This window comes from Lepidochelys kempii, chromosome 9 (assembly GCF_965140285.1).
Source record: "Lepidochelys kempii isolate rLepKem1 chromosome 9, rLepKem1.hap1, whole genome shotgun sequence".
In the NCBI taxonomy this organism is placed as follows: Eukaryota; Metazoa; Chordata; order Testudines; family Cheloniidae; genus Lepidochelys; species Lepidochelys kempii.
In genome coordinates, this window is record NC_136388.1 from 32,168,692 (window position 1) to 32,190,046 (window position 21,355).

The 21,355-nt window shown below is 40.4% G+C and overlaps 1 protein-coding gene across 4 annotated transcripts in view; it reads left to right on the plus strand.

Annotated features, from left to right (window-relative positions):
• PCOLCE2 (procollagen C-endopeptidase enhancer 2) overlaps nucleotides 1-21,355 on the plus strand; it is a 50,577-nt gene that overhangs the window by 8,290 nt on the left and 20,932 nt on the right. For all 4 annotated transcript variants that reach the window (XM_073359772.1, XM_073359769.2, XM_073359771.2 and 1 more), the window contains exons 3-5: nucleotides 5,172-5,427; nucleotides 6,763-6,887; nucleotides 10,147-10,283. In XM_073359772.1, the coding sequence (XP_073215873.1) occupies nucleotides 5,172-5,427; nucleotides 6,763-6,887; nucleotides 10,147-10,283 (518 nt within the window). The remainder of the gene's footprint in view (nucleotides 1-5,171; nucleotides 5,428-6,762; nucleotides 6,888-10,146; nucleotides 10,284-21,355) is intronic.

Consider the following 21,355-nt stretch of genomic DNA (forward strand, 5'->3'; position numbering starts at 1 on the left):
CTCAATCTAGTCCAAAGTAAACAAAACTGAGTCCTGCTGGGTTTTGCTCCATTAGAAAGACAGGGAAGAAAGTGATGTTTGGAAAATGGTGGAAGAAACATTGGCAAGTTTGAATACATGTTAATTTTCAAGCTTTTAAAATGGGGTTATTCTAGTGGAGAACAAAGAACGAGATACTGTTTTCAAAAGAGTCAGATGCTGTGAGTTCTACTGCTGGATCAGTTGTAGAACTGAGCTGGTAGGTATTCTTAAAATGAATCTGCTGTTCCACAGTTTGTATTTCAGTTAGGCACCATGCTGTAGATTTGTTTTCCAAATGGCTTAACAGCTGGTTTAACCTGGTAAAATTATTTTATTAAAATAATAAAATGTTGACCAATTCCTTAAGATGATGGAGGGTCAAGTCCTTCAGCGTTTATTTACCCCCATGGCTTGATTACAACTACACATGTGAGTAAGGATTACTCCTGTAACTGTGGGTTGGATCAGGCTCTGAGCTTGAAAACCAAGACTGCATATGCTCATTGAAGTTTCATAACTTAAAAAAAAACAAAAACAAAAAACCCCCATAAATGCCTGCTAAAACAAATAGTGTGGAATCACTTTTCAGATCAGTAGGGGAGAGGTCAGAAAAGCTTTCCTAAAACATAATTCCATCTATGAAACTAAAATAAGGAAGGCAGAATTGTCACAAACCTTTCAGTCTAAGACCCCAATCCAGCCTGCTGTTCTGTACAGAGTCCCACTGACTACATTGAAGCTCTCTGTGGGACCATAGGCATGCCCACATGGGATCAGAGCCTAAAGGGCATACCTACACCTCTTGACAACAACAGGAATTTTGCTTGCAGAGATCAGACAGACTAATGGGGCCTGATCCTGACAATACAGTTTATTGATGCATAACATCAGTGGTATTACTCAGTTAAGTGAAGTTATACATGTGCTTTAATATTTTCAGGATTAGGACCCAAGATTTCTCGTAAGAAATGCCTGGTTTTTACTAGTTTCCCAAACTCTTTTAAAATTATATATATTATATATATAATTTTACATAAAAAAAAACCAAGTTAAAAGAAAGCTATGGTTGAAAAGTTAAGAGAAAATGCCAGTATTAATGTTGCCTGTGCAACTTTTTTCCTGCTCCTTTGCATAAGTGTATAACAAGAGTCTCTCTCATATTGCTTAGACGGTGACAGAGCCAGGAACAGAATCCAGCTCTCCTGATCCTGGTCCAGTGCCTTACAGATCATTCTCTTCTTTTGGATCCTTCTGCCTCATTCATTGTCCATCCTGTGCACTGAATGAGGCAGGGAATCATATAGAACAAATAGTATACAATCACATAATTAAAGACTATCATAATGCATATAGCCCAGGAGGCTAGCATTTCCTAACATTCGAGAGCTTCACTTTGCAAACGTCTATAAATAAAAGAAAGAAAGATTCAGTCATGTGGAAGCATATTGACCCGTTCATGGGTCATTAACAGCTCGTGACTAGGGTTGCCAACTTTCTAATTGCACAAAACCAAACACTCCTGCCCTGCCCCTTTCCTGAGGCCCTGCCCCCGCTTACCCCCTCCTTCACTCGCTCTCCCCTACCCTCACTCACTTTCACTGGGCTGGGGCAGGGGGTTGAGGTGTGTGGGGGAGGGAAGGCTCTGGCTGGTTTATAATTTAGCCAAATCTGAGTGGATTTTCACAGGGATGGCAAAAGGCACCTCTCTGGCTCCAGAACTTTCCACCTGCCAAATTTAAAGTTCCTAGTCTAAACCATGGGAAGAGCAAGATCGCCTCAAAGAAATGATTGGGGGGGGGGAAACCCACAAACATTGACTAATTTCCTTAAACCCATTCTCTGAAACAACTGTTTTTGCTGTCAAGTATGAGAGCGGTAGCCGTGTTAGTCTGGATCTGTAAAAGCAGCAAAGAGTCCTGTGGCACCTTATAGACTAACAGACGTATTGGAGCATAAGCTTTCGTGGGTAAATACCCACTTCATCGGGCCACTACATGCATCTGACGAAGCGGGTATTCACCCACGAAAGCTTATGTTCCAATACGTCTGTCTATAAGGTGCCACAGGACTCTTTGCTGTTTTTGCTGAAATTTTCAAAAATAACTCCAAAAAGAGATCAAGGAAAAGTTTGGTCCATATGGTTAAACTTTGGCAGAGTTGTAAGTGACTGAAAACTTCAGCTTATATTGGAAAGTGTAGGTAAACTTATCTATGGGCACACTTCCAATGCTGCCACTACTAAAATGATTAAGACATGTCGTTGCCCCTAAAGGCCAACTGAGTTGGGACCCTTTTGTTCTAGGCACAATACAAACACACAGATATTGGCAGTTCCTACCCCAAAGAGCTTACATTATTTTACTCACTAATGCTTTGCCTCTCTGATAATCAGGACGGTTCTATTTATCTTCTTAATTTTAAGGCCAAATGTTTCAAATTTGGATGTTAATTGACTTGTCCAAGGTCACAGAGTTTGTACAGTCATAAATAATACCTGGTTCTCCTGACTCCCAGGCCTGTGCCTTAGTCCTTCCTCCATAAAAATAACCTTATTTTGCTGTGTGTCAGACAGGCAAAAAGAAGGAAATTCTGAGTGAATTAATTGCGGTTAGAAAACAGAAGTGCATCAAGAATGTCAAATGTGCCCTGCATCCTCTTCCCCTTCAACCCCCACTTTTAGTGCCTCTGAGTTATTCAGTCGAGGAGTTAATATGAGCTGGAGATATGCATATGCTGGAAACTTTATACTTTCTGGGCTTCTGTAGGTGTGGATAAATTACATTTATGCTCTAAACTACATATATATGTTTAGAATCAAACACTCTGTAGTCCCTTTAGACTACATTTCCATCTGCTGGAAAAAGTCAGCTACATTTCTGTTTTCCCCACAGTGGTTATCCATTCAAGATAAAAATAAATGGGCAGATTTTTAAAGGCACTAATGGCAATTAGATGCCTGTCATTTATGCTTTTGAAAATCTCCCCCAAAGTCACTAAAATTAAAATGATAGAAATTCAACTTATTTAGGAGACTGATTTAAAACAAAAGGAACTTTGGTCTTTCTCTTTTAAAACTTCCACTAGTTGCTAACTACTTTCTTACAGGTTCTAATCTCTGATGCATCACAAGCACACGTCATTTGTTTAAGCCAGGCTGGACTTGTGTGTCACCCCCTTCCCTGTGGCAGTGCCAAGAGGTTACCAAGAGTTCTAGAGCTGTAGGAATTTAGATTTCCCAACCCGAGATTTGTGGATAGGGCAGCCCTTGGGGCCGATCCTCAGATGGTGTAAATTGTCATCATTCCATTAACTTCAATGGAGCTATGACAATTGATGCTTTCTGAGGTTCTGCCCTAAGCACCTCTTGCTGCAGAGAATTTATCTGCATGAGCACTAATCCACCCAAGCAACACCACAGCTTGGTACTACAGAGTTTTGTTAGATATTGTTTTGGGGCTTCTGCAGGAGGCAAACTTTCTCCTGGTTATCTTGGGTTCCTGTGGGCTAGGGAATTGCCAGCTACACAGGGCTTGCTCAGGACAGAAGTCTATTGTATAGTATTAGGTCCGTTGTAGGAAGCTTGTATTATAGGTTCTTTCATTCTTTAAATATATGTATACAAAGAAAAGTCATGAGTTACTCAGCAACAGATAAAAGCCAAGGCTGAACTTTCAGTCTTAAATACTCACAACTTACACAACTTATTTTTCTATAGCTCTTACAAACCCAAAGACTCGACAGATATGTACATGCCTAACCTGCATAACTATGTAACAGTACTGCACATCCAATTCCTACCGTTCATCACCACCACTCATGTCATGTCTCAAATTTAGATGGTAAACTCTTTGGAGCAGGAACTGTCTCCTTGCCTTGTGTAGTGCCCAGCACATTTTGGGTTTCAAAAAAAATAATATGTGTTTTCTTTCTGGACAAGTGGATAAGTGTACTGAGTTTTGAATTGAGATCACTTTGTGTATTTTTAAAAAGCTTCCCTGTGTCTGTTTTAAACATAATTATTTCTATCCAAATTTATTCTCCATTTAACCAAAGTCTTTAGATGCTTTTTGTTAAAGCAGCAAAACAGCATTAGGCCTTAGTGTTCCAGGAACCAGAGAGTTACATTTTAAATTGCTTTTTGGTTAAGGGTAACTTGTGTCTAGACCCTTATAACCAAAGGCTCTCTTACCATCATCACATACTAATGGCTTGCTTGAACTCTGTAGCCAACATGTAGTTTTACATATTCTTTATCAAAATAAGTATTTCCACTACATCCATGGAACTAAATAGGTTCCATCTAGTTGTTAATTTGAGCTATGCAGTATTAGCCATAAAGTTTCCCTTTTTCTTTTTTAAATTGATATTGTGTTTATTAAATTACTACTAGAAAATGTAAAATCTCACAAATTGAAAGGCTTTATTATAAACCCTTGAATGCCACAGATAACCAGGATGAGAGAGGCAAGTGAACTAAACTCAAAATTGATTGACTGGTTCATATTAAAAAGATGGCACTGACATCACCCAGTTATCAGAGTAGCAGCCTTGTTAGTCTGTATTCGCAAAAAGAAAAGGAGTACTTGTGGCACCTTCAAGACTAACAAATTTATTTGAGCATAAGCTTTCGTGAGCTACAGCTCACTTCATTGGATGTATTCAGTGGACTGCATCCGATGAAGTGAGCTGTAGCTCACGAAAGCTTATGCTCAAATAAATTTGTTAGGCTCTAAGGTGCCACAAGTACTCCTTTTCTTATCATCCAGTTAGTTAGCCCTGCATTAATGAGTTCAATGATGGATGTGACATCACTGGCAGAGGATGTGCTTGGGCCTTAGAGTTGCAGTTGAATTGGGATGTGATGGATATTGAATAGCAGTTATCAACATTTGTCAAAGCACCATTCTGGAGAAAGGATGCTATGCAACAGGAAGGGATAGAGCTGGGAACAGAGAGGGAGTATCCCATATTATTTGTTCAACATCTCATCTGTACTTGAATGAAGAATTTGATTGGTAAGTTGGGGGAAAGAAACTTGAAAATATGCACAGTTGAAAACACAAACAACAGTTATGTAGAGCACCAGAGCAGCTAGTCATGTGATGATAATTATTATGTTGTTAAGATACATTACTCTCTCCCTTCTATAGGTGCCTGAAGGAAAGGTGGTAGTTCTGTCTTTTAGATACATAGACTTGGAAAGTGACAACTTGTGCAGATATGACTTTGTGGATGTTTACAATGGTCATGCCAATGGACAACGCCTCGGCAGGTTCTGTGGTACTTTCAAACCAGGTGCCCTTGTGGCCAATGGCAATAAGATGTTAGTACAAATGATTTCAGATGCGAATACAGCTGGAAATGGATTCATTGCTATGTTTTCTGCAGCAGAACCACATGAAAGAGGTATTTTACAACTATGCAAATATTAAAGGCAAACATTCAGAGGCTGTGCTAGCCCATCAAGGGCCCTAAGCAGGAATATTGCTGGAGCCACACCTTACCCTTCACCCACCCCCTAAAAATACTAATTGCATTATTTCTGCAAACGAAAAAAAAATACCAACACATCACATACTAATATGCTTGTTAAAAAGTTCACGTTAAATAAGATGAATGGTATTTTGGGGATAATATTCAATGGGGGCCCTAAGCAACTGCTAAGTCTACTTATGCCTGGCGCCACCACTGCAAACATTAACTTGTCATTTATAGAATGTACTTAGACTTTGAGGCCAAAGGTACTTTAAGTTAAAGTAAGGTTTCCTACTTCTTTGAAAGTTATAACATCCAGAACCTTGCATCCTTGGTACTGGAAGAGTACAATAATGAAGATGCTGCACACTTGTGTTATAGTCAAGGATAATGTAATCACAGTATTTGGTACACGTTATTATTATTTTGGGGCTGGGAGGAGGAGAAATGAAGCCCTAGACTGGCACTTTAAAAAAAGAAGTCTTCAATTTTGTTAAGTTATAAAGTTTTTTTCCTTTTCATTCTCAGTCATGGATATTGACTCCTCTTAGGCACAAAATGCCAATTCCAAGCTTTTCTCTCATCCTCAGTTTTGCGAAGGGGGAAAATAGTTTTAATTTTGTAGTCTGGGAACAAGGGAGAATCTTTTGATCAGCAAAGTTTATCTTAAGACACTGCTAACATGGATCTTATAGAAAAATTATAGCATATGTTAAAGTCTCTGCAAAGTAAAAATACCAGTCACAAACAGTTTTTAGTTTCTTTACTATGAACAAAATCCTCCCCATGGGCATGGAGGGCCCTAAATGCAGTGGAACTAGCAGGGTTGTGTTGCACAAAATGGTGCGGCTGCACAGATGCTATACAGTGGTCTCTAAAACCCTTACACCCTGTGGAGTATTGCTGTGCAGTGGCTCTGGAGAAACATGTCAAGTGAGCTGTATCTTCAGCTACACATATCACTACCAAATTGCCTTCTCCAAGAAAGGGAGCACAGGGACCATGGACACTATTACAAGCCCTTCAGCTCCTGAAATAAACTTCTGGTGCTCAACCCTATGGGGGAATCTGTTGCTGGACCCACAGAGGAAGAACTTCACGCTGAGAGCATTTTCTATGGGTCCCATCTGAGAACCCTTACACAAAAGCTTGTTTCCTTTGGCTACACATAGGAGTTGGGAATTTGGCTGTAGAGGAACAGCTGTATTAAATGCATGACACATGTGCCCTACGTTTTTGGTCAGTATGTTATGTTTTTATTTCTAGGAGATCAGTACTGTGGTGGACGACTAGACAAGCCTTCTGGGTCCTTTAAAACACCTAACTGGCCAGATCGAGATTACCCAGCAGGAGTCACTTGCTCATGGCATATTGTAGCCCCAAAGAATCAGGTGAGCTTTTGTATCTCTTTTAACAGTTACCCACAAAAGTTAACATGTAGGTTGGCAATTTATACTAGTTACTTTGATACTTCATTATGTCAAAGGAACATACGAAAAGGAAAAAACATTAAGAACATTATTAAGGTTACAAATACAGAAATTGAGGGTGTGTGGGGCATACACTATCTATTCATGTGTACTTTCTCTTCATAAGTTGTACAGTTTTCTTGTATGTTTCATGGTTCCTATATTTTTCTGGCATTATTTCCAGTGTTTTCTGTTTTTCAGTTGAGTATTACATCTAATTTAGAATGTAGCTTCCCATATACTCTACTTTCTACATGCTGCTGGGTGGCTAGTCAGGCTTTTAAAACAATGTTTTTTGGGAGGATTTTTGGTTTATTTTGTTAATTAACAGAGGTCCAATAGTAAATTAGATCAGAGTAAAATGAGTGCAAGTGATCCATCTCAGAATAAACAAGATTATGAACATCAGGTTGAAGTTTAACAGAATACGTATGGTTTGTGGTATATTTTCTATTGGATTCATCCATGCATACTTTAACGCATATTAAAAGCAGAAGTACATTATTTCAATAATAACTCTGCCTATCTTCATAGGACATGCATGGGGATGTGTCTTACTAAACAGTTTCCACTATAAAACTCTTATTTGTCTCTATTTTCTTATCTTGAGGTCTCCATCAGCTTGGTCAGTCACTCCACTACCTTCATGGTATGCTTACTGCCATTTTATAAGGCCCTACCACTTCTGCCTCATTTCAGATCCATTTATTTGTCTCTTGTCACTCTAGGTTATTCATTGAATAAATCCTTCCATGCTGTGTTGGGCTGGTCTCAATCTTAGCTTCATCTTTATTTGTTGTTGCCCAGATTTCTGCTCAATAATCTGTATCATGGCAGGGAGTACACAATGACTGAGGCATGTTTGATAGGTTACTTTTCATAACTACATTAGTGTCCTAAAATTCTTTTACATGCCATCCGGATTTTCCTATTAATTTCCAGCACATGACCATAATCTTCCAAATGAAAAAGCTGTCCCTCATAAATGTATTCTTCAGATCTTTAATTCTTTTCCATTTACCAAGATTTTCCCCCCCTTGAACTAGAGCTGTAGGTCAGCTTAGTCTTTCCTGTATGCATATTTAATCCATATTCCTTGCTTGCCATGTACAGGTCATTTAGCAATCTGTAGCTAGGTAAAAAGAAAAGGAGTACTTGTGGCACCTTAGAGACTAACATTTATTTGAGCTTAAGCTTTCGTGAGCTACAGCTCACTTCATCGGATGCAGTGATTTTAACAATACTATCTGTAAATTGCAGATTACTTTGATGCTTCCCACTTATCTCCAGATGAGCTTGAAAACTTTCTACAAGCTTGTAGTGAAAACTTAGGACAGGATTTTCCTTTTGTATTCTTATTCTTAAGATCCTGTCCCCATAAATATTTTAAGTGTCCAAATGGACATACTTTCTATCGATTTCCATAGTGCTTCTCTCTGTGCCATATAGTTTCCAATGTGTCAATGGCTTTTTCCTCGCCCACAAAACCAAGTTTTGTATTATTCACCACTTTTCCTTTTGGCTAGTGAACATGAAGGTTTTCTACACTAAAAACAAGCCATTCAAAGATTCACCATTCTACTGAGCATATTTTCTACATAGATAGGGTTTCTACCTTTTTGGTTTTTATTAGACAAGGACTCAAATCAAGCCATACCCATTTCCCTTCCAAACCAACATAAGACCGTTAAGGCAAGCCTACTCTAATTTAAACCAATAATTGTTTTGTTGATCTCACTAAATAGGTTCTCCTCCGTGGTGGCCTCTTCTCTCCTTCCATTTCATCATTAGACTTTCTGACTGAACAGCAAGATGCCCAGATACAACACGAGGAAGCAGACTAGACATTCTATTGCTTTCCTGCATACACAAATTTTGTTTTTATTCCCTCACCATTAGTTCTCTGTCTCCTATTTTGTGTCCTTTTTTCTCCTCCTCCGTTTGCTCTACCCACTATTCGCTACCTTGTCTACTATCCCCATTTCCTTCCCGCAATTACTCTCTTCCCCTTATTCTTCTCCTCATGTCTCTATTTTGTTTCCTCTAGTACCTCCCTCTCTCTCCACCATCCAAGCCAGTGTCCTGTTCTGTATGCTCTCCCCCACTTTCCTTTTAATTCCATTTGCCCCACTCTCAGCTGCAGCCAATTGAGATTCTGAACCAGAAGACCATGAAAAAGAAGCAACCACTTGAGCAGCACTGGTGAGGGTCCAGTGGAAAAAACAACAAAGGAAAACCTTGAATAGTCAAGACAATCTTCATACCTTTTATCCCCTTGGTCAAAAAGAGCAGATTGTAGTAGTTACAGTAGTAGAGATCCCCCAGCAGATAAACAGCAAGTAATCCCCATGTTTTAGATCTCTGCTTCACTGTTTTTTTTAAAATAGCACATGTATCATTAAAGGATGACTCGCTGGAATCAACTCTACAGTTATATAGTTTTATGTATTGCTGAAAGGTGCTTGATGGGTCCAATATAAGAACCTAAGTAGACAGCACAATTTGATAGTGCATTCCACTCAGTTATTGAGTAACTAAATTGCTATCGAGTTGAATATAGATTCATTTCTTGGTACATCTACATAATTAAATCTCTAAAATATACTATCAAAGTAATTCTTCAGCATAGTAAGATCCACATATGCTACAATGGGTCTTCTGCCTACTTGCAGCTTTGGGGTTGAACTCACATCTGTCAGTTACTGGCTGAAGGATATCTCTCTGCTGTTAATTACTGGTTTAGAACACAGTTTGAGACAAATATGGTATCAAGAGACCCAGCCAGAATACTCTGAAACCAGCCAGAATACAGAGGCACAGATCTGTCTTATCGTTGGAATCAAAGTCTGCTCACAAACTCCCCTAAAAAATAAAATGTATTCCTTCTCTAGCACATGGCTTTTTTTAGTAGCAGTCCTGTCAATTAAATCAGGATTTTGATGAGGAACTCTATTACTAGAGCCCTCTGCTGTTCCCCCCCTTCCATACTGCTAGTGGTTCTTAGGACAAACCTTTGTATTCATATATTGAAGACAGCTAATTGCTTGAATAAGCAGACAGATTAAACAATTTTCATCAATTGATAGCGAAGAGAATAAGGCACACTGATGTTAGTTTTATTAGAGCTCCTTGTTACCTTACTGTAAAAAGCCTTAATTAGGTATTTGTGTTTTTCCCTCAGGTCATAGAGTTAAAGTTTGAGAAATTTGATGTGGAGAGAGATAACTACTGCAGATATGATTTTGTGGCAGTGTTTAATGGTGGGGAAATCAACGATGCTAAAAGAATTGGAAAATACTGTGGAGACAGTCCACCTGCGTGAGTAACTTCCTTGGATTATTAACATAGCTATAACTGTATGTCCTTTTTGATATCAGTTCTTTACTATGTTTTTCTTGAAGTTAGTTTGGCAAAATACGATAGTTTTCTACATCAAGTACATACTGTGGGCTTTTCCTATTATCTCAGCTATATTGCAACTATTGTATTGAATAAGGTTAGACTTTTAAATGCCTGTGTATATGGAGAGATAACCGCTTGTAAAAGTTTCCTCTTTCTTTCACATGGGCTGTCCTGAATGTGGAACATGCCCCATAGTATTTAATTTGTTTGCTCATAACTCTGTGAAATATGGTTGTTCAATGACAATTTATTTTACTTATTACTGATGATTATGCTTTTCACCAAATTATTTTATCCAGTATTTATTTACTGTATGTTAAATCTTGTCTTACCTCATTTGAAATCTGGTCACACATGTCTGTCTCCCCTTTCTGTTCAGTTAGTTGGTGATTTCAGTGCTTTGGGCCTCTGACCAAAGCAGATGTCCTCCCATTCTGGTCCCAAATACAACAGCAAAACATATCCTTGGCTGTCCCTGGGCTAAACTATTGATGCAGAGCTGTGCTAGTTGACCTTTGCCCTTCGGTCAGTTTCTTGTTCATTTTCCCCTGGGTGCCAGGCTGGCAGGTCCTTCACGCCTGGATCAAAGAAGTTTCCACACCACCTGTCAGTAGAGCTGTTGAGGAGCTCTATCCCTTTCCAGTGCTACAGGCCCTCAGGCCCTGGGTCATGAAGGGCTTGTATGCACTCTACCCAAAAATCACCCACTTCACTGCTTAAAAGAGTAATTTCTATTGCCCTTTTAAAAAAAAAATGGCCTTCTTCCTGGCACCTTTCCAGGCTACTTTAGCACAGCCTTCCTGGATTCCTTTCTAAAGTCTTATCAGTCTGGCCTCTTCCTTGAGCTTTTCCAGTTCCTCCCAGGCTCATGCTCAGAGAAGTAAATACCAATTGAATACTATCACAATGCCCCATACCCAAGCTTGCCTCATCCTTGCAGCTTCACTTTATATTTTCTGGAATGCCTTCCCAGTGTGCCTTGCAACAACCTACACAATTCCCAGAGTCCCTCAGCGATCCTCCTTGAATTCTACTTGGAGTAGGGATGTACAGGCCTGTCCTTAAAAGGCCAGTATGCCCTGTAACAATGTTTTATTGGAAAACATTATTTCCAAACATTATTTCTTAGTAATATTTAGTTTTTCTTTCGCTCTGTACTGAAGCACAAGTCAAAGGTTTAAATATGGTATTTTTATGATCTCAATTAATCTCTGTTATGAGATCTGTAGCATTCTATATCAATGCTCTTTGCATGGTAATGCACAAAGCCCATTCTAAAAATTACATGAAGTGGGGCATTTGTGCCTCAGATGACCCAAAATTTTCCCATTACAAACAAATGAAGTCTTTACTTTAGGATCCTATAAGTCTACTGTAGACCTCAGCTACCTGATTCCACCACCCCATTTTCAGCAGCGGCTACCTAATTCTGTATTCACTATTAACCACCTTTATTTTGGTCATTTTCTCTTCATACTTGTCCCATTCTCTGGCTCCTCTGCTGCCCCCTGGACCACTGCTCACCTTCCCTTCAGTTAGTGCCTGTTCTCTGCATTAGGCCTTGTGACAGGTTTCAGAGTAGCAGCTGTGTTAGTCTGTATTCGCAAAAAGAAAAGGAGTACTTGTGGCACCTTAGAGACTAATTGGTTAGTCTCTAAGGTGCCACAAGTACTCCTTTTCTGTTAGGCCTTGTGTCCATGGAAGTGCTACATTCTATAGCACTATCTGCAGTTGTGCTGGCATACTGCTAAAGCAGCTGTGCATGTTAACATCAGAGGGCTCAGACATCAGTGGCACAATTCCATGGCTTAGGATGAACCCGAAAAACATGAGGCAATGAAATAAAAAGACAGAATGCTCCAATTAATTTACGTATTGAATTCAGATACTTTTAGATGAACTCACAAATGAGTTGTCTGAGTTTATTGATCCTTAAACTACCAGAACTTTTCCACTTTGCTAGTCAAATGAATATGATAGAAGAATATTGTCTATAAGCATTTGGGACAACTTGAGGGTTAGAGCATGGTCTATTTTGATGGCATTCATTAGTTGATATACCTCAGCAAGGGGCTGATGTTTATGGCTTCTAAGTTTTGCCATTTACATTGAAAAATATTTTCTAACTCAACATTCATTTATTGTCAAAGTGTGATGCATGCTTGATTTTCTTCTGCTCTGTGATATTAACATGCATACATATTTCATACTTACTATAAGTCTCATATATAGTTATATTACTGCCAGGACTAAAACCCAGAAAGGCTGTGAAAAATTCTTCATTGCATAACTATCATGGCTCCCTGAGAAAAGCCCCTAAAAATACAGCTCTAATGAGGAGCTGTCCAGAGTTAAGTGCACTCAGCCTGAAAAAAAGCCAACCAATGGCACTGTAATTATATAATCAGGTCTGCAAAGCTGGCAGTAGTAAGTCTTAATTATTCTAGAAAATGTGTAAAGTTTCTAAGTGAGGTTAGTAATTTAAGTGTATCACTTCAGCTATAGTATGGCTTCTTGATGCTGAACTACTTCAAGAGATGCCATGTAGCATTTTGTTTCAAGAAATGCAAGCTTTAAAAAAAAAAATCACAAGTCTATATTATTTTAAGGGAGTTTTATGCCTGAGAATGGTCACTAGTTGAGTTGCCAAGAGGAAATATTTCCTTACACAATGACTCTTCCAAATGACAAGTTTGATGGACTGAGACAAATTGTCCTTTATGATTATTTACATTATACCTTCAAGAGAATTGGCTTTCTGTGGTTCTGTACAAAAACACAGTTTTGTTTGTGAATTGTCCTTCAATAAAGCTCAGTTAGTAACCACTATTCATTAAACTTATTTTGAAAATGACTCTTCTAAATTTAAAATTTAATCATTTGTAATAATTCCAGAAAACAGAACAGTTGGATGTTATTTCCCCCACACATAATGTTTTGGAGTTAGAATAATAAAAAAGACAAATTTAACAAAATCAAATTTCCTTAGAAGTACAGGTCTGTCAGTCTCAGGGATCAGTGAAAAGGAAGTCTCTTCTAATCTTTTTCTCCATTTTTCACTTCCCCAGGCAGCAGCCACATATATGAGTGACCCGTATGTCTAAAATTCCAGAGTTAAGATAGGTTTCAGAGTAGCAGCCGTGTTAGTCTGTATCCACAAAAAGAACAGGAGTACTTGTGGCACCTTAGAGACTAACAAATTTATTTGAGCATAAGCTTTTGTGGGCTACAGATGTCTTCTGTAAGTTACTGTAGTTACAATTCCTTAGTTGCCTGGCAGTACCAGGAATCAATGGTGAAATCCTGGTCCTGTTGAAATGATTGGGAGTTTTGTCATTGATTTCAATGGAGCTAGGATTTCATCCTGCATATTTGGTTAACTTCATTTTTCTCCGACCGCTATGATTGGCTTCAGGTCTAGCGTTTGGGGCTTTAATTTACAACTTTCTGAGAATAAAGACATTTTTCAACCATATGGTCAAAGGTCCATCATTGTAGCGTAACTAAAAACAGTAGTACTATAAAAAGTGCCTGATGTTGTTAACAAAGAGCTTTGCACATGCTGGGCCAGGTTGTCCATTAATATCCAAACCCTTCATGTAGCTCAGGTGGTGCAAAGGGATCAGGTTTGGCTATAGTTGGGCAGCAGAAAGTTTCCCTGGTTTTCATAATGATACTGCTCTGTACCTGCAAGTTACATCTTATAACTTTACGTGAAGACAAAAACATATTGTTGCTTTGCAATAGCTCAGTGACAATGTTTTTATGCTATAAATAAATGTGAAGAACTTGGTAGCAATTAGAGCAGGGGACTGAGGGTTAATAATCTTGCTTTGTATTTGTGCCTCAGTCCTTGCTGTGTCCTTGACCTCATTACTTGGGACCTGATCCAACCCCTGTTCACCTCAGTGAAAATTAATATAGTCCTCCTCTTAACCCTTCATTACTCTTTTTATCTATCTATCTATAAAGTGGCACAGTATCTACCTTACAGGGCAGTGTGAGTTTCCATTAATATTTGTAAGTGCTTTGAGGGTCCTTAGTGACTAGTGCTATAAAAGTTCAAAATGTTTCAGGAAAAGTATCCCCATATAAAGGCAAGTTTTCTAATAAATGGAATGTGTTGGTTTTCTGATGGTGAAGCATTTTCTTAAATAAGTGGACCTAACCCCAGACGAGAGGCAGTCTGGTCCATGATGGATTCAACAAATGCTTGTTTAGACATGTTCTTATTAGGGCTGTCAAGAATTAAAAAAATTAACCGCGATTAATCACGCTGTTAAACAATAGAATACCATTTATTTTAAATATTTTTGGATGTTTACTACATTTTCAAATATATTAATTTCAATTACAACACAGAATACAAAGTGCACAGTGCTCACTTTATATTTATTTTTTATTATAAATATTTGCACTGTAAAAGCAAAAAAATTGTATTTTTCAGTTCACCTCAAACAAGTACTGTAGTGCAATCACTTTATCATGAAAGTTGAACTTACAAACATAGAATGATTTCCAAAAAATACTGCATTCAAAAATAAAACAATGTAAAACTTTAGAGCCTACAAGTCCACTCAGTCCTACCTCTTGGTCAGCCAATCACTCAGATGAACAAAGTTGGTTACAATTTGCAGGAGATAATGCTGCCTGCTTCTTGTTTACAATGTCACCTGAAAGTAAGAACAGGCGTGTGACGGGTTGGATCACAGAAACCCCTTTGGGACTGCCACCTGATGTGCCTAGATTACCTCTGAGCCCCTTTTCCCTGCCAGCTTGGGACTTCAATATCTTGCCTTGTTTGAGCCAGACATGCTTGCCTGCTGCAAACACAGATCCAACTCTGAACCACGTCCCCCACAAGCTGCAGGCTTAACTGAAAACAGCTTAAGAAGTGCTCCTGTCTCTCCAGCACTCAGATACCCAGCTCCCAATGAGGTCCAAACCCCAAATAAATCCATTTTATATAAAGCTTATACAGGGTAAACTCATAAATTGTTCGCCCTCTATAACGCTGATAGAGAGATATGCACAGTTGTTTGCCCCCCCAGTTATTAATACATACTCTGGGTTAATTAATAAGTAAAAAGTGATTTTATTAAATACAAAAAGAATGACTTAAGAGGTTCCAAGTAATAACAGGTAGAACAAAGTGCATTACCAAGCAAAATAAAATAAAACATGCAACTCTAAGCCTAATACAGTAAGAAAACTGAATACAGATAAAATCTCACCCTCAGAGATGTTTCAATAAGCTTCTTTCACAGACTGGATGCCTTCCTATCTGGGCCCAATCCTTTCCCCTGGTACAGTCCTTGTTCCAGCTCAGATGGTAGCTAGGGGATTTTTCATGACTGCAGGCCCCTTAGTTCTGCTTCACCCCCTTATATATCTTTTGCACAAGGCGGGAATCCTTTGTCCCTCTCTGGGTATCCACCCCTCCTTCTAAATGGAAAAGCACCAGGTTAAAGGTGGATTCCAGTTCAGGTGACATGATCACACGTCACTGTAAGACTTCATTACCCACTTGCCAGCACACAGGTATACAGGAAGACTTACAAGTAAACAGAGCCATTTACAACTAATTGTCCTGGTTAATGAGAGCCATCAAGATTCCAAGCCACCATTAATGGCTCAAAACTTTGCATAATTACAATAGGACCTCAGAGTTAGATTTCATATTTCTAGTTTCAGATACAAGAATGATACATTTATACAAATAGGATGAACACACTCAATAGATTATGAACTTTGTAATGATACTTTACAGGAGACCTTTTGCATGAAGCATATTCCAGTTACATTATATTGACACTTATTAGCATATTTTCATAACATCATATGGAGTACTCCGTCACAAGGCATTCACATGGCACTGTTGTAGCTGGCGTTGCAAGATATTTACGTGCCAGATGCTCTAAAGATTCATATGTCCCTTCATGCTTCGACCACCATTCCAGAGGACATGCGCCCATGATGATGATGGGTTCTGCTCAATAACAATCCAAAGCAGTGCGGACTGATGCATGTTCATTTTCATCATCTGAGTCAGATGCCACCAGCAGAAGGTTGATTTTTCCTTTTTGGTGGTTTGAGTTCTGTAGTTTCCGAATCAGAGAGTTGCTCTTTTAAGACTTCTAAAAGCATGCTCCATACCTTATCCATCTCAAATTTTGGACGGCACTTCAGATTCTTAAATCTTGGGTCGAGTGCTGTAGCTATTTTTAGAAATCTCACATCGGTACCATCTTTGCATTTTGTCAAATCTGCTGTGAAAGTGTTCTTAAAATTAATATGTGCTGGGTCATCATCCGAGGCTGCTATAAGATTAAATATATGCAGAATGCAGGTAAAACAGAGCAGGAGACATACAATTCTCTCAAGGAGTATAGTTACAAATTTAATTGATGCATTATTTTTTAATGAGCATCATCAGCATGGAAGCATGTCCTCTGGATTGGTGGCCGAAGCATGGAAGGGGCATATGAATATTTAGCATATCTGGCATGTAAATACCTTGCAACACCAGCTACAGAAGTGCCATGCAAACACCTGTTTTCACTTTCAGGTTACAGTGTAAACAAGAAGCAGGCAGCAGTATCTCCTATCAATGTAAACAAACTTGTTTGTCTTAGCGATTGGGAGAATAAGAAATAGGACTGAGTGGACTCGTAGGCTCTAAGGTTTTACACTGTTTAGTTTTTGAGTGCAGTTATGTAACCAAAAAAATCTGCATTTGTAAGTTACACTTTCACGATAAAGAGATTGCACTTCAGTACTTGTATGAGATGAACTGAAAAATACTATTTCTTTTGTTTCATTTTTACAGTGCATATATTTGTAATAAAAATAATAATATAAAATGAGCACTATGCACTTTGTATTCTGTGTCATAATTGAAACCAATATTAAAAATGTAGAAAAACATCCAAAATATTTTTAAAATTTCAATTGGTATTCTATTGTTATAAGTGTGATTAATCACAATACATTTTTTAAATTGAGATAAATTGTTTTGAGTTAATCGTGTGAGTTAACTGTGATTAATTGACAGCGCTAGTTTTTATGTATACTGAGATCAGCTGCCACAGGATAAGAGGGAAGGTTCTCTCATGGATTGGTAACTGGTTAAAAGATAGGAAACAAAGGGTAGGTATACATAGTCAGTTTGAAGAATGGAGAGAGGTAAATAGTGGTGCCCCCCAGGGACCAGTCCTATTCAACATATTCATAAATGATCTGGTAAACAGTGAGGTGGCAAAATGTGCAGATGATACAAAATTACTAAAGATAGTTAAGACCCAGGCAGACTGCAAAGAGCTACAAAAGGATCTCTCAAAACTGTGTGACTGGGCAACAAAATGGAAGATGAAATTTAATGTTGATAAATGCAAAGTAATGCCCATTGGAAAGCATAATCACAACTATACATATAAAATGATGGGGGTCTAAATTAGCTGTTACCACTCAAGAAAGAGATCTTGGAGTCATTGTGGATAGTTGTTCTTCGAGAGATGTCCCTATGGGTGCTCCACTTCAGGTCAAGGTGCGTCCCAGCGCCTTTGATTGGAGATTTCTACAGCAGTACCCCTGCGGGCTGCGCCCGCACTGTGCCTACCTCTCGAGCTGTCAGTGTTTGAACAGTGGATGCACAGCCCAGGCTCCTCAGTTCCTTCTCTACCGTCCCCGGCAAGAGACGGAGTTCAGCAGTGCTCTTTGAGATTAGCTAGTTAGTTTGTTTCTCAGTTTAGTTAGATAGTTTTTAGTCATTAGAGTTACTATTTAGATAAGTTACATTAAATGTTACACTTTTAAAAAAAAAAAAAAAAAAAAAAAACCTCCACGGTTACGGACATGCCCAGGCTTCACGAGATGCGCCTCCCGTAATGATGCCATCCCCATCTTGGACGGGCATTCACAGTGTGTACACTGTTTGGGGGGGTCTCATGTACCCCCAAATGAGTCCACTGTACCAAATTGAAAGCGCGGACCCGCAAGGACAGGGAGCTCAGACTTAAAATGCTGCTCCTGGAAAACTGTCTCAGACCTGCATCTGACCCTGGCCAGCAAACCTCTGTGACACCCTCCAGAGGCAAAGCAAAGGCAAAAAAAATGGCCAGCTTCCTCCCCCTCAGGAGCTGTTCCTCAGGGAAAAAGTTAAAAGCAGCTCTCCTGTCTCTGGTAATTCCCGCTCCGTGGCTCAGTACCTTTCACGTGGCAGGCACCTCAGGCACCGACCATGAGTCGGCTGCCTCACTACATGGTGCCGAGGCTCAGGGCTTTCAGTTGCGTGCCTCTTTCAGCTCTTCTACGGCCACCTCTGTCAGTATGGTGCCGAGAGCTGCTACGGTTCTGAGAATACAAGAGGTGGCTGCGGCACCGTCCTTTGATCTTGTGGTGCCGCTTTTGCAGCTGCCACTCTCAGCACCGAGCCTCCAGCCTCCTTTGCAGTTCCTGCCTCAGGGGCACCTACTCTACGGAGCCAGCTTGCACCCCCGGGACACCCTTCGGTGCATCAGCAGATGCCCCAGCAGACTCTGCCTCCATCAGTTACACCGGCATCAACTCCTGGTCAGTCAGCTCCACCGCAGTTTTTACAGCCAGAGGAATTAAGGGTGTCCCATGCTCCTGACTCTCCTCTTCTTGGCACCAGTCTCTCACAGAGACCTTTAGCACTCTACCTTCAGTACTCCCCTACCACTTCAAGCCCCTCCAATGAAGTGTGGGAGAGGAGGAGGAGGAAGAGGAAGATGATGCCCAGATGGTTTCTTCTCAATACTCTCCCCAGATTCAGTTACCTACAATTGGGAGATGCATTACAGCACAATCTCCATATCCTCATGGCTATCCACACTGGTATGACAATCCCTGGATGGGACCACCTATGCCCGCCCATCCCCAGGGCAATGACCACACTGGGATCCATGGACCTATACCACACCACACTCAGGTGTTCCGCAGGCTGCCCGGAGGAAAGCTGTGAGACCCTCCCCACTGCCGGCTTACACTGAAATCCAAATAAGACCTGAAGTGGCTGCCACCCCTACAGAGGACACTGGCCCGCACACCTCCTCTACAGCGATAACACCACAAGATGCCATGGTACACCCACCACCTCCCACTACTGATGAGCTCGCTCGCTTTCAAGAATTGTTTCAGAGAGTAGCAGAAGAGCTCAAGATTACCCTGGAGGAGGTACCTGAAACACAGCACGAGCTTACCGACATCCTGCAAGCTATGACCTCCTCCAAAATAGCCCTACCAATTAATGGGGCCATTATGGAACCTGCTAAAACTATGTGGCAGACCCCAGCCACAATAACACCCATTAGCAAGAGACTGGACCGCAAATATTTTGTCCGCAAATATTAAGGGTTCTGAGTTGCTATTTATGCACCCCTCACCTAATTTGCTAGTGGTCGATGCGGCCAATCAGAAAAACAAATACCAACACTTCTGGTCCACTCCATCGGACAAAGATAACAAGAGACTGGACTCCTTTAGCCACAAAGTGTGTTCTTCTTCCACTTTGCAATTTAGAGTAGCGAACTATCCGGCACTCTTAGCAAAATATGATCACAAAAATGGTGCTAAGAGAATGCAATTTATTGAGGATGTGTCGGAGGATAAACTACAACAATTTAAATCAGTGGTGTCTGAAGGCCAATTGATCTCCTGCACAGCTCTTCAAGCCATCCTCAATGCTGCAGACACAGTGGCCAGATCCACAGCCACGGCCGTCGTCATGCGGCAGGCCTCATGGTTTGCTTCTTCCTCCTTTCTGAAGGAGATACAGAATATGGTTGAAGATTTCCCCTTCAATGGAGACAAGCTCCTCGCCTCTATGACCAGTGAGGTCCTTCACTCTATGAAGGACTTATGTGCCACACTCCAATCCTTAGGCATCCAAACACCTGCCTCAAAGAAGAGACAATATAGATATCAGCCATACCAACGACCGCGTTACCATACCTTTGTGCAACATACACCTTTAAGACAAGATGATATGCAACAACAACAATGACATAGGCCCAGGAACCAACGACGTTGCCCTCCACAAACAATAGCGACCTACCCTCCTAACCCAAATAAACAAATTTGAAGTCTTGGTCGAAAGTATAGAAAACCTTGCACCCTCTCCAGCGCCAACTCCAACCAACCATTTTTTTGGACACCGTTTGTGTCTGTTCCTGGCCGACTGGAAAACCATCACTATGGACAGATGGGTCCTGGAAATTATCAGATCGGGTTATGCCATCCCCTTCCTCTCCTTACCTCCCCCCCACCCTCTCCCTCTTCAGGGACCCCTCTCACGAACAGTTGCTCTGTCAGGAGGTACAACACCTCATACATCTTGGAACAATAGAGGAGGTACTTCCTCAACACAGAGGGAAAGGGTTTTACTCCCACTACTTCTTGATGGAAAAGAAAAACGGCGGTTGGCGCCCTATCCTCAATCTTCGACGTTGGAACAAGTTTGTCAAGAAACAGAAATTCCGGATGGTTACTCTCCCAATGATAATTCCGACGCTGGAGCAAGAAGATTGGTTTTCAACCCTCGACCTCCAAGACGCATATTTCCATGTCTCTATCCACCCTGCCCATCGACGTTTCCTCAGGTTTGCTTTGGGAGCGCAACACTACCAATATAGAGTCCTCCCATTTGGCCTCTCCACCACACCACGTGTCTTCTCCAAGGTGCTAGCAGTTGTAGTAGCATATTTCAGGAAAAAAGGAATCCTCATATTTCCTTACCTGGACGATTGTCTCCTCAAGTCTCCCACTCAGTTAGAAGCGAACCACGCAACTCTTGCAACCCTTCACTGCTTCTGCACCTTGGGCCTGCAAATAAGCAAAACCTACCCAACAAATCAACTTCATCGGTGCCCACCTCAATTCCACCATCGGTCTTGCATCTCTCCCCCAGGACAGATTCCACACATTGGGCAACCTTATTACCCAGATACGTGCCAGCCCACAGACTACAG